We start from the raw sequence: 18,665 nt of genomic DNA on the forward strand, positions 1-18,665 counted from the left end.
ACTGGCCCTGGAGGCCCCGCCTGCGGAGCGCGCCAACAGGCACTGGGGAAGCCGCTCCCGAGGCTCCGCCCTCAAGTCCCGCTTACTACCCATGACAGCAATAGGAGCTACAACTCAGATGAGAATTCTTTTGTGTCCCCGTAGTGTAGACTCTGGTGAGGCTTCCCCGCAAGGGTTGCGTTTCGTTCCGCCCACCCCCCAGATAAGCTCTTGGTACAATCCGGGGATTCCCCGCTGGGCCCGCCCCTGACGTCACGGAGTCCCCTGGCCGTCCCGCCCCAGCTCTCTCCAGCCCCTTGTTAGGGCCAGGCGCGCGTGGGGCCGGCGGGACGTTGCGGCCATGGCAGGGCCCTGCGGCACCAGAGCCCCCGCCGCCCGCTGGAAACACCACATTGTGCGGCAGCTGCGGCAGCGGGACCGCACGCAAAAGGCACTCTTCCTGGAGCTGGTGCCGGCCTGTGAGTGCGCCCGGGGGGTGCTTAGAAGATGGCTGTGGAGGGGACGGGGTTCCGGGAGAGTGTCTGGTTTCTCCGGCTGTGACGCAAGTGCACCAACGCCTTCTCGCCTCCGAAGGCTTGGGCCAGCTGGACCCCCGTCTGCTACGCCCCGTCTCCGACTAGCCACATTCCTGCCCTTTCCAGTCCAGGCGCTGCTTAGAGCCCCTTCCCTGATGGAGCGTCTCCTGGTGCTCCTGCTCTTGCCCCTCAGGGCCCGGCTCTGCCTCCCAGGAGAGCAGTCCTTCCTAGGCATTGGTCAGCCAGTGTTGGTTTTATAGGGTCTCTTGTGCTTCTCCCTGCTGGGTGTTTCCCAAGATAGAGCCAGGTCAGTCCGATTGGTCCCCAAGGCCCAGTGAAGTAATGCGGGACTGTGTAGAGCAGCCACTTTTTGGCCAATCAAGGGAAGGAGTGGAACAATCTCTAGGGAGGAGGCTCAGAGTTTCAGGCTTTGCCACGGGTAGGTGATCCTGGCTAAGATTTTGGAGTGCCTCTGTGCCCAGCCAGCCCTAGCCTGAAGGAGAAACGGGGAGCCTTAGGCTGTGGGAGGGAGCCGGCTGAGCCTTGGAAGTCAGACTATTAACAGCGTTGTTTCTGGGGAGCTAGCTGGTCAGGAGGGGGTGTGTAGATGAACAGGGATAAACAGGTGTGCATCTGTGTTTAGGGCCTCTGGTCACCTGATGTTGTTTTACTTGAGGCTGAAAGTCTAGCCACAAGCCCTGCAGCTCCTCACTGGGCCTAATCTTGGTGGAAGTTTAACCAGCTGCCCCCCACAAGCACCCCCTCTCGCAGGCTGCAGATGGGTGGGACTGGGTCACGCTGAAGAGCTGAAATCAGACACACTTAAAATCCAGTTTTCTCAGTGGCCTAGGGCAGGTTATATTCCTAAGCCTCAGATTTCTCATCCATAAACTGGGCAAAATGGCATCTTTAGACTTGCTGGGGTGCAGGGGTGGGGGACAGTGCAGTGCCCTGGGGACTGGGGTTTTGTGTGAGACCTAGGCCTTCTACCTGGGTGGAGGTGACAGGGGACGGGGTGAGGGAAAGTTGCTGAGGAGCTAGGCCTGGGCTTATCACCCACACCCTACCCTGGAATTGGTGGAAAAGAGGAAGTGCCAGTGGTGGGGGTAGAGGGAGTGGAGGGAGTGTGTTTCAGGGTCTGTAGCAGAAATTACCACTTATGGAGGTCTGCTGGATAATTGCTCAAGGATTTTCTGTTTTGGCTTGGTCGGGGGCGGATGGCGCAGAGAGGAACCTTCCACCAACCTAGGGAAGTCATGATTGTTTTTTCAGTCCATAAAGTTAGGGGAAGTAAGGCCATAGGCAGGTGGAGCTCTGTTTCATCACTCTCTGGGGCCAGGCCCTGCCCTGGGGTAGGGGGATCAACCCCTGGTCCCTTCCTTTCTCAGGAACCTTGGTGGGGTAATGCCCAGCCATTCTTCTTCCCCAGTGGTGGTTGTCCTTCTTCGTCCCTGGGAGAGAAGGTCTTCTCTTGGGAAGACCTGAGGGCCAGTGCTGTGAGGAGGCTGTGCCAAGGCTGAAGGTCCTGGCATAGCTGTGCAAACACCCCTGAAGCAAGGGGTAGAGCGCTGTCTGCCAGGAGCTCTCCCATTCTGCAGCCCTCCCAGCCAGAGGGGTAACCTGTATGCCTGGAGTCTGCTGGAAAGTGTGTGTTTTCGCCCCAGGCTCACCCTCTTGCACCCCTAGATAACCGACTCCTAGAGAAGGCTGAGCTGCTGACTCGGTTCTCAGAGAAGCTGCACCCAGGGCCAAATGATGTCACTCCTGCTACCCACCAGGGCTCCTGGTGAGTGTGTGTTTTCATGGTCACAATGGGCTGGCTGCCTGTGCATAGGCCCTGCCCCAACTGCCTATGCTGGGTTCATTCTCTCCCTGGCACCTCATTAGCCCCTGGCTGCTACCCAGGAGAGGGGGATACTAGCTCTTCAGCCTTCCCCCAGGCCAGCTGCTTAGAATGTTCTTTCCCATACATTAGTCCATTTCTGCATTTGTCCCATCTCCTTCCCCTCCCACCCCCACACTCATCTTTCCCCCTTCTCTGTCTGTCACTATTCCTTACCTGATGCCTACAGAAAGGGTCTTGCTGCCTATTCCAGAGAGGGAGTGAAGATGAGAATCCGGAATGGTTTGGGGCTCAGAGTTGGGAGGTGCTTCTTGAGGAGGGTCCTGACCATGGAAACCAAGGCTTGGGGAGCACCCAGAGCTGAGGAGTCACGGACAGCTTCACTTTCTAGAGACATGCTCTATCCTCTACTGGCTTTCTGGCTTCTCCCTTCTTCAGAGTATTCATGGCTCTGGTTTCAGGCTTTTCATGCACATCTCCTGGGTGAATGGAGGGACAATGAGCACCATTCTCTTGATTGGTTGGCAGGGAGGAGGAGTCGGGGTCTGACTCAGACCAAGTCCCATCACCAGCCACTCTGAGGGTGAAATGGCAAGAGGAGAAGGAGGGGCTCCAGCTGGTCTGTGGTGAGGTAGGCTGGGCAGGGGTCTGAAAGGGAATGGGGTGGGGCCAGGATCCAGGACTTCGGGGGCCAGAAGATGTGGTCCAAGGGAGCCAGCAAAAGGCTCGAGTCCATGTCCAGTGCCTTGTCCAGTGCTTTGAGGCCAGGTGGTCAGAGTGCTCTCTAGCTTGGCTCTGGCAGCCCAGGAAGAAGTGGGCTCCAACGGTGACTGGAGGACATGAGGTGAGAGCTCAGGAAGGAACGTGAGGTTCACAGGGGCCAGGCGGCCTCTGTTCCCCCTTCCTGCTTTGCTCAGCTCTTGCCCTGCCATCCTCAGGGCCTACCACCAACTGATGCTCAATACACATTTACAGACTAAATGAGTAAGATGGTCCACCTCCGTGGCAGGGTGCACCACCTCCACCTGACACTGCTGCCCCCCACCCCCCATGGTATCTATTTCACCACACTTTCCTGGTGCTCTTTTCATTTCTGTACCTGTTGCTTCTAAACTTCCTTGTCTGGCTCCTTTCCTCCTTCTCCCTATCCTCCTTGCTTTACATTTGGATGTTCCTTGGAGCTCTGGTAGGTTCACTCACTCCCACAGCCTCAGAGATGTTGTTTGCTGACTCCCAGACACATCTAACCCAGACTCTCTGGCTCAGCTGCTTTTTTGGACTTCGCATTTAAAGTCAGACTCACCATCATCTCTGTAATAATGCAGCCAATATCACATTGAGGTGACTCCCTGCAGGCACTGGGCTAAACATTATTTCAGCTAATCCTTCACAACTTCATGGTTGCAGAGGAAACTAAGGCTTAGAGAGGTGGAGCCAGGATTTGAACTCCATCCCACATGAAGCCACCAGTGCTCTCCATTCTTTCAACACATATTTACTTATTTAAAGATTTTATTTATTTTTATTCTTTAGAGAGAGGGGAGGGAGGGAGAAAAAGAGGGAGAAACATTGATGTGCGAGAGAAACATTGACTGGTTGCCTCTTGCACACCCCCAACTGGGGACCTGGCCTGCAACGCAGGCATGTGGCCTGACTGGGTATGAAACTGGTAACCTTTCAGTCAGCAGGCCAATGCTCAATCCACTGAGCCACGCCAGCCAGGGCAATACATATTTATTGACAATAAGTATATGCAGGGCTCAGGGTATGCAGTAGTAGACAAGACCTGGCCTTACAGAGCTTTGAGTCCACTGGAGGAGACTGATAGGCCAGTAAACTCATACCCAGTTACAGCATGCCACGTCACTTGCCCAACTAGTGTGGGAATGGGGCTGTGAACCCAGTGAGAGCCTCTCAAGAGTCCTGTTGTAGTTACAACTTGACATTTGAGAAGTGGTTCTCAAATATCTGAGTCCCCTTGTAGGCTGTGAGCACCCCAAGACCTGGGATGCTTTTGGTCTGCTTCCATTGTGTCCCTGGGGCCTGTCTCCACAGTCCATGCTAATGAACATTTGTAGACTTAAGTGATGAATGAGGTTGATCATGCATGCCTCCACTGGTTGTCAGTCACCAGGCTGTAAACCTGGGGGCACCCCAACCCCTCCCACCCCTCTGTTCTGAGCTAGTCACTGCCTCCGAATCCATCAGCTTCTGTTTCCTGTACTGTATCTGGCTTCGTCCAAATTAGCCTCATTCCACCTTGGATGACTCCTCCCTTGGCACCCCCATCCATTCTTCATATAGCACTCAGAGTGATATATTTTAATAATAAATATGACTTCCCTTAATAAAAGACAATACACAATACATTCTTGTTTTGAACATTTTAAATGAACAGAAGCCCATAGAGTAAAAAAAGTAAGAGCCTCTTTCACCACCTCCCCCCATTGCCAATTTGGTATATATGTGTCCTGCCACTCTCTTTGTGTCTGAGCTCATGGTTCCCTTTGTATGGGATACTTGTACACACCCATCACCCTCAGCACAACCCCTCCTTCATTTCCTCGGAGACACACCAGTCCGTTCTCATGGATATGATAGGATGAGAAGGGGCTTTAAAAAAAAATTGTTAGTACTGTTTCATACATCACAGCAAACGTGTATCATTATTATTATTTTAACTTTTTATTTTGTTTTTTAAGATATATTTTAAAGATTTTTATTTATTTTACTTTTAGAGGGGAAGGGAGGGAAAAAGAGAAGGAGAGAAACATCAGTATGTGGCTGCCTCTCACACACCTCCACCTGGGACCTGGCCTGCAGCCCAGGCATGTGCCCTGACCAGGAATCGAACCAACCCTTCAGTTCACAGGCTGGAGCTCAATACACTGAGCCACACCAGCCAGGGCTTTATATTTTTTATTTTATTTAATTTTTATTGTATTTTTTTACATTACCTTTTAGTCTTTTACCCCCTTCCTCCAAAACTTTATTTTGAAATAATTACAGATTCACAGGAAGCTACAAAGATAGTACAGAGAAGTCCTGTCTACCCTTTACTCAGTTTCCCCCATTGGTTACATCTTATGTAACTGTAGTGCACATAACTGGAGAACTGATATTGGTATGAACTGTATGCAGTCCTTTGTGATTCTGTCATGTGTATATTTGTGTGAACATAAGACAGGGCACTATTTCATCACCAGAGATCTCTCTCTTGCTACCCTGTTGTAGTCACAACTTACCCCTCTCCCTCAACTAGTCCTAATTCCTGGTAACCACTAATCTGTTTTCTATTATCTGAATTTTGTAAAGCATCAAATAACAGAAATACTGAATACCAAAACATCAATGAAAGTAAATGACAAGAGAGGAAGCAGAAATGGCGGTCATATTGCTTAGTAGTGAAAGGAATTATAAATGTTACAAACTGGGCTGGCTATGAAAGCGGGCCTCCTTGCCTTGAGTGTGTGCAGGGCTGCCCTGCAGGCCCACTCACACAAGGAGTCACGTCAGAGCAGGTGGGCAGCACTGACCTTGCCCCTCAGTCTATCCGTCACCAGGCCTATGTGAGCAACAGAGCCCCCAACCTTGGTTATTTCCTCATGTTCCTTTTCCCACACTGTTGGGACCTACTTTGCTTGGGGTCTGTCTCTCCCACTGATCCCTCAGCTCCAAAGGGTGGGAGTTGAAGTTTATCTCTGGGGCTTCCCCAGCTCTCTCGGCTCTTGGTTGAAAGACTGGTCAGTGAGGCTGGGGTATAGATGAGACGACCCCCACCTTCAGTATTCAGTTTGGGCCCTGTGCTCTTAAAAGTCCATTCCTGTTCTTAGCCTGTGTGCCTCTGCTCAGAGCTCCTTCCTCTCCAGGATGTATGCTTGGGTACGGCAAGGGCTGGTGAGGTGGGGAACAGAATCCACATCCCTTGAACTCTTCCTCTAGACCAGCCCTTTACTTGGAGCATAAAGTTAGGTGTCTTGGGTTCCTATATCAGCTCTGCACTTAGCTGTGTGACTTTGGACAAGACACCTAACCTCTCTGTGTTGATGTCTTTCTCTGTAAAATGGGAAGAATGGCAGTACCTACTTAACAGTGCTGTTATGGGAATTAGGAGTTAGTATGTGTAGAATGCTCAGAACAAGAAATAGTACACATAAATGCTATATTAAAAATTAAAAATTTGCCATTATTTGAAGAACTATTAATACTCCTTACAATAATTCCGTGTTACCCTGTTAGGTAAGTACTATGATTCTCATTTTATAGGTAAGGAAGCAGGTTCAGAGAGGTTAAAGGACTACTCCAGGGTCACAGGCTTGAAACTCACGTGTTAAGACTGTGGAGCCTAAGGCCGTTTCATTGTTCCATCAAACAGCAGTGCGTTCCGCGCCAGTCCTAAGTCTACCTCCATCTCAGCTTGCTTTTCCCTAAGGGGGCGGGTGGATGGAGTAGCAGACCCTGGATCCTGGCTGAAGCTCTGCAGAGGTCCAGCTGTCCGACCCTTAACCACCCACAGATGGCGTACCAGGTGGTGGAAAAGAGCGCAGCCCTGGGCACCCTGGAGTCCGAGCTGGAGGAGCGGCGGAGCAGGTAGGTGCGTGGGGTCGGGGTGGGGGGCTGCCAGAGGGGCTGCACCCACCTCTGAAAGGCTCTGAGCCACCTCTGCAGGGGAAGAGGGATGGGATGGTCCCGCGTGTTTCCAGCAGGGCCTGACAGCTCTCCCCTTGTCCCCAAACGACCGGAATGCAGGACTCTGAGGGGGTAAGGCTAGGTGGGAGGCTTGCCTTAAACGCTTGGCTGGCGCGTGGCCACGGGCAAGTCTGTCCCAACTCTGAGACCGGTTCCCACTGGGAGGTGACGTTGGCTCGCCCCCTGCTTCAGGCTGGCAGCTCTGGAGGCTCGGGTGGCGCAGCTACTGGAGGCGCGGGCGCAGCAGACCCGACAGGTGGAAGCGCGGCGGGCGCGGAACGCGGCGCAGCGGGCGGCCTACGAAGCGCTGCGAGCACACGCCGGACTCCGGGAGGCGGCACTGCGCAGGCTCGAGGAGGAGGCGTGCGACCTGCTGGAGCGGCTCGTACAGCGCAAGGCGCGCGCTGCTGCCGAGCGCAACCTGCGCAACGAGCGCCGTGAGAGGTGGGAGCGGTGGGTCCCGTCCCTCAGGGAGGCGAGCGGTTACGCCCCCTGTAGCGGGGAGTTCCATCCTACCCGACCAGATGGGCCTTCCAGAGGAGAGGGGACCCACCCCGATCTCGCAGGAAGGTTGGAGCATCCCGCGCCTCGATTCCAGGATATTTTTCTGCGCACAGGGCCAAGCAGGCACGGGTGTCCCAGGAGCTGAAGAAGGCTGCCAAGCGGACAGTGAGCATCAGCGAGTAAGAGTGACGATGCGTCCGGAGCCTCTGACGCTGGCTGTGCCCCGCGTGCTCTGGAGTGCCCTGTTCTTGGGCCGCTTCTTCCAATGTTACCTTGCCCCACACCTGCCTGCGGCCACCCATGCACCTGACCGCATGTGTGTACAATCACAGTGGGACGGGGGCACACAGACGGAGCCCACAATACACGTGAAGACACGTGGTCATAGGAGCAAGCACATGAGCTGTGATGTGTGCGCCCTCATCACGGGGTCTGCACGTCTGCACCGTGTGGAGCCTGGGGTCCCTTGGCCTTCCTGAGCTCCATTCCCTCTTCCAGGAGCCCAGACACCCTAGGCATTGGGATCAGGGAGAACGCTGAGATGACTCTGCCTCTGCCTGCTGAGCTGGAGTTTCTAGAGAGTGAGGCTAGTGGGAAGTGGAAGAGGCCCTTCAGGTAAGGACTGCCCCAGAGCTCTGAGCTGGGCCCCACCCCAGAGTCTTCCAGTAGGACTTTGAGCCTGCTCTTGGGTTGGGAGGGGCCTTGGAGAGACGCTGGGGTATAGTTCAGACCTGCTAGGACAGGTCTGACCTCCAGTACCACCTCAGGGACCGCAACCCCTGTCCTCACCCCTTTCTTTCATTCCCAGGACCAGATTTCTGGGGGTGGGGTATTTGGCTGGTGAAAGGGTGTCACCAGGAAAGAACCTGTGGGCAAGGCCCAGGGCTCAGCTGTCACAGGCATGTGTATGCATACACAGGGATATGCGAGCACACAAGTATGCAAGCCTAGGTGAGCATACTTGAATATGTGTGAACATCAGAACATGTGTAGATGTGAGCTCACACTGTGGGACCGGACTGGGGCTTCAGTCCTTGTGCCCCTCCCCTCGATCTGCCCATCTCTCTTGATTTGCCTGCCATTGACGCTGCCCTTTCCTGCCCCATTCCCCAGGCTAAAGGCTCTCCTCTAGCTCTTCCTTGCAGGTCACTGGTGCCTTGGGGAGGGGCATGAGATGCTGGCCCCCAAAGCGCTTGGCAGCCCTGGTGGGCCAGTTCATCCCAGGACACAGCCTCTCCCGGGCATTTTTGAGGTCTCAGCAGGTCTAGGTTCTCCCATCCCCCTTTCCCCAGCCTGATGCTATCCCTGCCTGGGAGCACCTTCACCACCACCCCTCCATAGGCTCCAGTGCAGCCTCCCAGGAGCTTTGGTTGAAGAGGGGCACTTGGGTCGTGAGGCAGTTTTTACCATCATGGTGAAAACTTTGGGAGACTTCACTGCCAACTCTCTCTCTGCCTTCATCTTCATGGGACTGTTCTGGGGCATGCCACTCTCCTGGTCTTGGAGGAGCCAAGTTCTCATCCTGGGCTCCAGAGGCTGTGAGCCCCAGGGTCCCTGGCAGAGCAGGGTTGAATGACTGCTGTCTGCACACCCACCAGCCAGTCCTTTAGCACGTCTCTCTCGATTCTGCCCCAGGTCTGCCTCTGCCACGTCCCTGACGCTGTCTCGCTGTGTGGATGTGGTGAAGGGGCTTCTGGAGTAAGTGTGTGTGTGCACCCACGTGTGTGTGAAGGGGTAAGGCACCTTGGAGCCCTGCGTGCAGCTTCTGGAGTCCAGACTTGGTCTGTGGATGTGCCTCAGTGTCCATCTGTGTGTTGTCCAGCAGTCTGCGTGAGTCTCTGCTGAGACCTGGAGGTGCACAGCCTCATTTTCAGCCCCTGCTCCTTGGCTATCCTCCAGGCTCTGTTCGTCATCCAATATTCTCGCAGAGGACCAAGAGCTCCAGCCTGAGGCTGGACAGGAACTACCACCCAGTTGGGAAACTGAGGTTCAGAAATGTCAGGGCCATTCAGTTAGTTGGATCATTGTCCCATATACCAAAGGGTTGCACGTTCAATGCCTGGTCAGGGCACATGCTTGGTTTGCAGGTTCGATCCCTAGTTGGGGCGCTTGTGGGAGGCAGCTGATCGATGTCTCTCTCACATCGATGTTTCTCTCTCTCTGTCTCTAAAATTAAACATGCCCTTGGGTGAGGATTAAAATAAAAGAAATGTCAGGGACTCGTTCAGGGTCATAGAGCCAAGCAGTGGCAAGGCCAGGGTTGAAACCTCAGCCCTGAGTTTTCTCCGCATATGCCGACTCTGCCCTCCCTCTGTGCCTTTTTATGTGCTCACCCCATCTCCACACTGACCCCAGGGATCAGAGGCTGCGTTGGGGACTGTGCTTCCTGCACTTTCTGGCCATGTTCTGTTGCCTTCTATGTCTGCTTCCTGTTACTGCCTCAGGGGAGCTTGAGGTACCCATATCAGAAGGCCTTGCTGAATGCCCTCTTGACTTCCCTCTCTTCCCAGTTTTAAGAAGAGAAGAGGACACTCAATTGGGGGAGCCTCTGAGCAGCGATATCAGAGCATCCCTGTGTGCGTGGCTGCCCAACTTCCTACCGGGGCTCAGGATGTGCTGGTAAGGAGGAGCTGGGCCAAATGCATGGGGTGCTGATACAGGAGTGTGGGCCCCCAGAGTGGTCCAAGGAGGCCAGGGAAGCAGAGCTGGGCTCCTCAGCAGGAGTAGTTTTCCTGCCACAGCTTGTGGTGGGAACCCCTCAGTTCTTTATAATGGGGGTATGGACTAGAGAGGGAGAGACAGGAGGCTGCGAGACCAGGAGGCCACTTGGGAGTATGGGGTGTCATTGGGGGAGGCTGCTGCCGGGGTCTAGGCAGAGGTGGTCGGACACTATTGTGGGCATGGGTGCCTGTGAGCGAGCCTGTGAGTGCTCATGAAGAGGCCTGTATGGAAGGCTCAGGGGCTTCAACCTCCCCTTTCCCCACAGGATGCCCACCTTTCTGAGGTCAATGCAGTTTGCTTTGGTCCCAATAGCCGCCTCCTGGCCACTGCAGGGGCTGACTGCCTCATCCACCTCTGGAATGTCGTGGGAGGTGAGGGTCCCTCTGCTGTAGGCCAACCCCGTGTTTTCTCTCCAGACCCCACCTCAGCTTGTTCCTTGGTGGGCAAAGGTCTTGGACTGGAACATTCTTGTGGGCGGTGGCCAGATGACCCCTTGGCAAGGGTTTTGGGTTCCCTTCTGAAGAAAAGGGTAGAGCCTTCCAGCTCCTGGGGTCCAGGCCTGCAGGATGGGGATGGTTGAGCTCGGATGGTCCCTGCTAGGAGAGGTAGACGGGTTCTCTAGGCCACTTCTTCTGTTCCACTTGAACTCTCAGAACTTAGTTAGGAGACCAAGATTAGCTAGCTACCTTGGGCTCAATGGACGGGGGTTGTTGGGAAGTCAGAGCCGGCTCCTGGAGGTTTCCTAGAAGAGGTGAATTTCCAGCTGGCCTGGCCCTGGCTTGCTGTGTGACCTAGGGGCAGCTCTTCTCTCTGGCCATCTTTAGCCCTGTGAAATGACCAGCTGTCCCCTGGGGCCCAGCAATTTTGACTTCTCAATTGGGAAAGACTGGTGTTTCCACTCCTGATCCCAGCTCCTCATTTTCATGAGGTTAGCGACCTCATTGTACCTGTCCCTTTTTCTGGTCCCCCCGCACCCCCACCCCAGGTCGCCTGAAGGCCAACCAAACCCTTCACGGAGCTGGCGGAAGCATCACCAGTGTGGATTTCGACCCCTCGGTGAGGAGACTTTGCCCCAGTAGCATGGGATGCTTCCCTCCCCCAGGCTCCATCCCAGGCAGGTGGAGGCTCTGGGACCTGAGGAAACATGGCTTTCCCAGTATCCTAGAGCTGAGCCCTCATGATCCTACATAAATCCTCCTCCCTGGGCCCAGAGGCTCCTCTGTTTGCCTGGGGGACCCAGGGCTTTGGGAGCCCTGCCCCAGGCCAGGTCCAGGTCTAGGACCTCTCCTACTCCCTTCTCTCCAGGGCTCCCAGGTATTGGCAGCTACTTACAGTCAGGCCGCTCAGCTCTGGAAGGTGGGAGAGGCACAGTCCAAGGTGAGGTCTGACTGGGGAGACAGCCTGGGGGTCATTGGTCTTGCCTTGGCTAGAGGGGAATGTGGTATTATGGAGTCTTGACCATGCCCTTGAAACCATATTTGGGATGGGGGACAGGAGACACTGTCTGGACACACAGACAAGGTGACAGCTGCCAAATTCAAGCTAACAAGGCATCAGGCGGTGACTGGGAGTCGAGACCGGACAGTGAAGGAGTGGGACCTCGTCCGTGCCTACTGTGAGGCCCAGTCCCCGCACCCCCTGCGCACACCTTCCCCACCCCCACAGTCATTTGGGGTGAAACCTCCCAAGGACCCTCCTTCTCTATCCCCCATGGTGTTTTCTGTCATTTCTTGATGATCTCAGGCTTTAGGCTGGGAAGTAGGGGGTCCAGGTTCCGGTTTTGGGAGGACACTGCCCCCTCTGGGGCTTCTGGGCCTCAGCTTCTTACATGTCCGGTGGGCTGGTTCCTGATGACCCTTCTCTGAGGCTGGGGCTCTGCTCCTTGTTCTCTAGGCTCCAGGACCATCAATGTCCTTTCCTACTGTAACGATGTGGTGTGTGGGGACCATGTCATCATTAGTGGCCACAATGACCAGAAGATCCGGTTCTGGGACAGCAGGTGACAGGTGTGGGCTATGCATGGTGGAGGCATAGGGACAGGGATCCCAGGTTCTCTCTCCTTTCTCTGTCTATGGAGCCATAGAAAGCACTCAGGGAAGTGAGGCTGTGCTGGGCTTGGCCCCATGAAGGCTTGGCTGGTGGACCTGGGCCACCTTAGTGGTTCTCCTTCCAACCATTGGACTCTGCCTGGGCCTGGACAACCAAGCCTTAGAAGCACCCTTTCCCATTTAGTTACCACTTTTGAATAAAAAAGAACACAAGTTTTAGTTGTGTTTTAAATCCCAGAGCCCAACATTGGGCTTGAATGGTAGATAAAGGCCAGTGCTGGAGCCAGTGCCAGGCCGACCTCAGGCCCCTCCTCCCTGGGCTGCAGGGACTGTCCTTTGACATCCTCGGCCTCTCACACACGTAAGACAGACTCCCACTGCTTTCCCTCTGGCACTTATTTAGGGGACTCACAGGTTTCAGGGGCTCGGCTTCAGCTTTGAGTTAAGGGCTGCCTGCATTGCTGCTGGAGAGGGCTGGCTGCAGTGGGAGGAGTCGCTGTCAGGCCTGGCCCCAGGGCTCTGAGACCAGCGGTGCCTCTGTACTTGTTAGCCTGTCAGGGGGAGCTGCTTCTCATGCCCATCTCTGTCCTTGCTCTTCAGGGGCCCCTGCTGCACACAGGTCATCCCTGTGCAGGGCCGGGTCACCTCCCTGAACCTCAGCCATGATCACATGCATCTTCTCAGCTGTTCCCGGGACAACACACTCAAGGTCATCGACCTGCGTGTCAGCAATATCCGCCAGGTGTTCAGGTAGGTACCTGCCTCATGGCTGCTGAACCTGTGGCTTTGGCTGGAGCAGCTGGGCCTCTTGTCCTCTGTAAAAGGCTCTCCAGCGCCTGTCAATGAGGAGCCCTCCCTGGAGGTCCTTCTGGACCAGGGCCTGCTGAGGCACCTGAACCCTGGACGGGGAGAGGAATCTTTTGAAGTTCCTGGGTGAGGGCAGGGACTGGCGGCCACCTCCATTCTGACCTGACTCTGTCTGTCCTCAGCGCTGATGGCTTCAAGTGCGGTTCTGACTGGACCAAAGCCGTGTTCAGGTGTGTGAGAGCACATGTCTGTGCCCAAGTGTGCCCCATCTGACTGTGTCTGTGTGTCAGTGTGTCCTCACGTCTAATCTCTCTCTTGCTCTGCTTGTGGCCATTGCAGCCCAGACAGAAGCTATGCATTAGCAGGTTCCTCGGACGGAGCCCTTTATATCTGGGACGTAGACACTGGGAAATTGGAGAGTAGCCTACGGGGACCCCACTGGTGAGCACCGCCTACCTGCCCACCCCAGCCTCAGGGTCACTGCTGCCCCAGCCCCAGTCCTGTTGAGCCAATTCCAAGGTCTGACATGCTTGGACACTGGAGTCCCCAGCCCTGGTTTCCACATCTTCCACCTCCCAGAGCGCTTGTGCCTCGCCACATGCGCTTGAGTCCATCCTCATCACGCCCTGTAAGCCCGTTTCATAGGTGAGGAGATGGGCTCAGAGAGGGCTCACACTGCCCAGGTCCAGGAGTGAGGGGCAGTGCCAGGCTGCAGGCCCAGCTCCTGACATCCCTCTGAAGCCTGCCCTCCCTCTCTTCAGCGCTGCTGTTAACGCTGTGGCCTGGTGCTACTCTGGGAGCCATGTGGTGAGCGTGGACCAGGCCAGGAAGGTTGTGCTCTGGCACTAGCGCCATGACTTCCCCTGCGTGGGCTGGAGCTCTAGTCTGAAGCCTGAAGCCAGAGAACAGCTTCCCACTGCTCCACTGAGCTCCAGGGCCAGTGGGCCCCTGAGGTGTGGGCGTGGTGGGGGTGGCCTCAGGGCGTTTAGTGGGGAAGAAGGCCTGGCAGGACCTGGCCTGTTTGTTTAAAAACAAAGTTTGGGCCTGGCTGGTGTGGCTGAGTGGATTGAGTGCCAGCCTGCAAACTGAAAGGTGGCCAGTTTGATTCCTGGTCAGGGCACATGCCTGGGTTGTGGGCTGGGTCCCCAGTTGAAGGTGTGTGAGAGGCAGCCGACTGATGTTCCTCTTCCTGTCTTTTCCCTCCTTTCCCCTGCCTCTGAAAATAAATAAAATCTTAAAAAACAACGAAGTGTGGGTTGGTGTGTGTGTGGGGGGATTATAGTACTTTTTTATCTCTATCTCCTCACTTTCTCTGCCAAAAGTGGAAAAAAATTGCATCTAAACTGGTGTCTGCTTGCCTCTCTGCAGCATTTAGGGAACAGAGAGGTCTTTGGGTGGATGGCGTGAGGAAGTCCAGGCTTGGCCCCCTTTCCTCCTCCTACACAGCTGGGCAGAGCCGGCCTGGCCTTATGCTATTCAAGTCTGAGTGGAGACAGCATGGAGAAAGGCCAGAGGCTGCAAAGGGCAGTGGCTGCTGGAGCCATGGAATTTCACCCTTGGTCCAAGCTGGTCCTGAGGCCAAGCCAGCACCTCGGGGGCCCCCTCAGGCACCCAGGGTAGCCTGAGACTGAGGCGGGGCTGTGGGAGTTGGAGGAGGGAGTAGGGAAGGCAGCTCAGGAGGGCCCTGGTGGAAAGGGTTCTAACAAATTGGAGAGTGATGTCATGCACTTGTTACGCCAGGCTTGCCTTTAGATCAGCCAAGTTCTTGTCCCAGAGGCAGAGCTGCAGCGGGCAGGGAATGGCCTCTATGTGTTTGTGAGTCTAGGAGGGCAGCAGTAGATGGGACTTGGGCCGGGCCTTCACTTACATTGGCATCTGTACAAGAGGCTCCGAGGTGCAAGGCAGACCCAGCAGGGAGCCTGGGCACCCTACTTCCTTCATCAGCCTGGGGCATGGTGGAGGAGTCAGCAGCGTGGCCAGTGTCCTGAGTTATGGAGGCTGACCTCTCGGGATCTGCTCAGCTGAGTCAGAGGCTTCAGTCTAGAACCCTCAGCCTCCTTTATCATCATACAGTCTCCCTTGGGGATCTTTGCCAGTCCCAGTGTTCTGGAATCCATTTCCAGGTTGGGCAGCAGAGAGCTAAAAGCCTGGACTCTGCAGCCAGACTGTGGGTGTGAACCTCAGCTCCATTATTTAGTAGCTGAATAATTCTGAGCAAGTTGCTTAATATTTTTGTGCCTTAGTTTCCTTTTCTGTAAAATGGGATGAAATTATACACTTCAAGAATTATTATAAGGTCTCAATGTGCTAGTGTTTGTAAAGCTCTTGGCATATGTCAAAGGCTGTGTAAGTGTTGGTTAAATACCTATCTGACTCCTAGACTAGTGACTGCTCTGACCTCTAGGTGACACCCAGCTGCCTCCTGCGCCCTGACCTAAGCTCCTCTTTCCTTCACACTGCACATTCTCTCGGCACCAAGGCCTGGGGCCTTTGTGTCTTTCTCTAGCCCTTCTGCCACTACAGGCCACCTTCTAGACCTGCTGTCGCCCCATCTAGTCCTCTTCTTGCCATCATAACCTTCTAAGGTGTCACAGTCACATTTAACCATTTGGAGTTCCCCTGCTGCCCTCGGAGCTGCCCTGCTGGCCTTAACTGCATCTCCATTTCTTTGCTGCTCTGAATGTGTCTTGCATGTGATTTTCTCTCTACTCAAAATGCTCTTCCCTCCCAGCCCCCAATTCAAACCTGTCCTTTGGGGTCCCCTCACTGAGAGCCTTCCCTCACTTGCCAGGCTGGCTAGGGGTCTCCTCCAGCCTCATGCACCCGATTGTGTCTGCCTCCTTCCACTTTCAGCAGGGGACTCTTGGAGACCAGGAAGGGAACCAAGTATCCCCTGGGATCAGGCCTGGCACAGAGAAAGCCTCAGGCAATGTTTAAGTGGCTAAATTCCCCTACTCGACTCTGCAAGTCTAACAGTTGAAGACACTAGGAGTCCGGCATTCTTCCATCTAAAATTCATGAAGGCCCAGCCCTCATGCCCTGGCTCCTGGTGGCCAGCAGGAGTCACCAGCTGCCTAGTATCTGCCGAGGCCACTCTGTGTCCTGGGATTCATGGCCAGAAAGCCGAGTGCTTCCAGTAGCCACCGTTACCCAGCGCTTGCTCCTGGGTCAGGCCCTGTGCTCTCTGCTTTTCCTGCAGTATCTCCCTTCTTCCTCCCAACCACCTTGTGATATAAGTATGTCTTTCACAGGTAAGAAAACCGAGGCTCAGAGAGGTTAAGTGATGTGAGATCACAGAGCCTGCACAGCTGGGTTGTGACTATTATACTTTAAAGGAAAAAATGTCAGAGAATCTGGGCTCTAGTTAGGCAGAGCTGCATGGCACCCCTTGCCCCCGGGGCACACCCCTGCCAGTGGTGTGTCCAGCTTTATGCCCAACCTATATCCCTCCCGGCATCTTCTCTTCTGTTCTGGGCCTCAGCTTGGAGGGTTAGTGTCTTTTGAAGTGAGGAACATGCAGGGCCACAGGGGTGAGGTGAACAGGAAGCTGTTACAGCTACGCCATTTGGGGCAAGTGCCTCACAAGACTGCAGTGAAGACTGCTTAGATAACCCAGAAAAGGTGCTCGGGAAGTGATTTGACTCAGCTCCTGGGACAGCGACCCCTCTATTACCCTTATGCCTCCTCTTCATGGGCCAAATCTGATAGCACACTGCTGGGGTGCAGTTGCCTCACCTCAGGGAACACACCCTAACTTACTTAGAAGGAATGCCTCCTAGAGGAGGCAGATAGGCCAAGGTGTTCCAGGGGATGAAGCGAGCCTGGAGAAATGGTTGGCAAAGGCTGAGCGGGGCAAAGGCTCAGGACGGATGCTGCTGGGAAGGCTGTACCTTGCCTTTGCAGCCCCTATTCAGCAGGGGTGGGATAGAGCCCTGTGCTGAATACTGGTCCAGGCTTTCAATAGTTGGTACTCAAGTTTTCAGTACTGAGTACTCCCCAGGTTTTTAAGACTCAGATGCTCAGGCTGCTTCCCAGAGAGGGGCAAGGCCTTGTACAGGGTTACCCAGCAGAGCTGGGATAAGAACCCAGGCCTGATTCCCTCTTTTCTGAAAACTGGATTCAGGTTCTGCATAGGGCTGGCCTGGTCTTCTTGAGATTCAGTTCTGGGTTCTGCTCCCACTGTCTTCCTGAGCTACCTGGGGTGAGTCACTGTCTTCCAGGGTAAGGAGTATCCCCATCTGCGTCTTCCTGCGCCCATGGCTCTGGGCCTCCCCAAAGGTGGCCCAGCTCCATGCTGGGGCTCTTCTGCTGGTGTGATACTGCCTGCTCTGCCCAGTCTCAGACCTTATGAGCCTGAGACCTGAGAGGGAGGAACCCTAGTTTGGGCTCCTATGGCCCCTTGGTCATCTTCCTGTCCTGGGAAACACCATGGCTTGAGCCTGACATTCCTGAGTCCCCCACCAGATGTGAGCCCCTGGGTGACAGGGGTGAATCTGAGTCATTTGTGTCACCAGTGCCCAGAACATGGTTTGGGGCAGTTAAGTTTGCTGATAGGACAAGCAGCAGTTGGATAGTGGTGGTAGTCCTGGTCCCTAAGATGTTCTCAGGAGGAATCCTGGCGGCATCAGGCATGGACCCATCTCAGACTCAGACAGACCATTTGGTGCAGGCTGTTTTCTTTTGCTGGATGCACATCCACAGTCATTTTTTTCCCCAGCTCATCGGTACATTATCTTATTTGATCCACCTGGACCTTAGGAAGTTTGTATTACCTTTTCATTCTCACTTTACAGATGAGGAAGGCAAGGCCCAGAAAGGTGAGGGGACGAGTGTAAGTGCACAGCTCATCGACGTGGCCCAGGGACTTGAATACAGGGTGTCTGACCTGCTCTTCCCTGCCCCTCACAGGAGCAAGTAGGTGATGAGAATGAGAAGGATGCTTAGGTGTTTAACACACGGTGTGGAAAGGATGTGGGTTCACTTCTGTTCTGCTTCAGAATAATATTCCAGGAAAACGTTCCCAGACCAGAGCTCTCTGAACCAGACATAGGAGAAGTACATTTGTTTTTTGGCCAGTGGAACCAGGAAAATGGTCCAGGAACAAGATGCTCTTTGGCATTCACAGGGTTCTTGGCACATCAGGCAGTAACAGAGCAAACAGGGAGAGTCTAGGAAGAAACATACTGGTTGTGGCAAGTTACAGGATTTTGGGGAAAATGATAATTCTCCCCTTTAACTAAAATTTCTGTAACTCGGTTGTATTTTTGTCATGAAAAACAACTTAATAATGAGCAAAATAAATGCACAGATTCAGAGCAGCCAGATTTTGTTCTAAGGCTACTCAGACAGGGTCAGGCAGTTACTGGCCCCACACCAAAAGCTGCGGCTGAGCTCCTCGGGCGGCGAGTGGACAGTGAGTGCAGCCTGGGGTGTGATCACAAGCTGGAAGGAAGGCAAGGGCTTGCTTTGTCCCAGGGGACAGTCCAGTGGCTTGGATTTTCTTGCCAATTTCTGGCCATCCTGAGAAGTCTGTGTGTG

General features: G+C 54.4%; 1 protein-coding gene across 1 annotated transcript; it reads left to right on the forward strand.

Annotated features, from left to right (window-relative positions):
- Positions 1-267: 267 nt before the first annotated feature.
- On the forward strand, positions 268-14,352 carry ATG16L2 (autophagy related 16 like 2). The gene is made up of 18 exons (XM_090265142.1): positions 268-458; positions 2,202-2,301; positions 2,887-2,989; positions 6,875-6,948; positions 7,240-7,491; positions 7,665-7,730; positions 8,050-8,166; positions 9,187-9,249; positions 10,062-10,170; positions 10,538-10,643; positions 11,258-11,328; positions 11,578-11,649; positions 11,767-11,887; positions 12,166-12,271; positions 12,921-13,070; positions 13,310-13,357; positions 13,467-13,568; positions 13,889-14,352. Exons 1-18 carry the CDS (start codon positions 341-343, stop codon positions 13,974-13,976), a joined length of 1,866 nt encoding a protein of 621 aa, XP_090121268.1. The 5' UTR covers positions 268-340; the 3' UTR covers positions 13,977-14,352.
- Positions 14,353-18,665: the final 4,313 nt, after the last annotated feature.

This window comes from Furipterus horrens, unplaced genomic scaffold (genome assembly GCF_987537825.1).
Source record: "Furipterus horrens unplaced genomic scaffold, mFurHor1.1.pri manual_scaffold_2, whole genome shotgun sequence".
NCBI classification, from domain to species: Eukaryota; Metazoa; Chordata; class Mammalia; order Chiroptera; family Furipteridae; genus Furipterus; species Furipterus horrens.

Coding starts and splice junctions, on each gene's coding strand:
- ATG16L2 (XM_090265142.1), top strand. CDS start 341: ATGGCAGGGCCCTGCGGCACCAGAGCCCCCGCCGCCCGCTGGAAACAC. Junction 6,949..7,239: donor CTGGAGGAGCGGCGGAGCAG/GTAGGTGCGTGG, acceptor CCCCTGCTTCAG/GCTGGCAGCTCTGGAGGCTC. Junction 7,492..7,664: donor CGCAACGAGCGCCGTGAGAG/GTGGGAGCGGTG, acceptor TTCTGCGCACAG/GGCCAAGCAGGCACGGGTGT.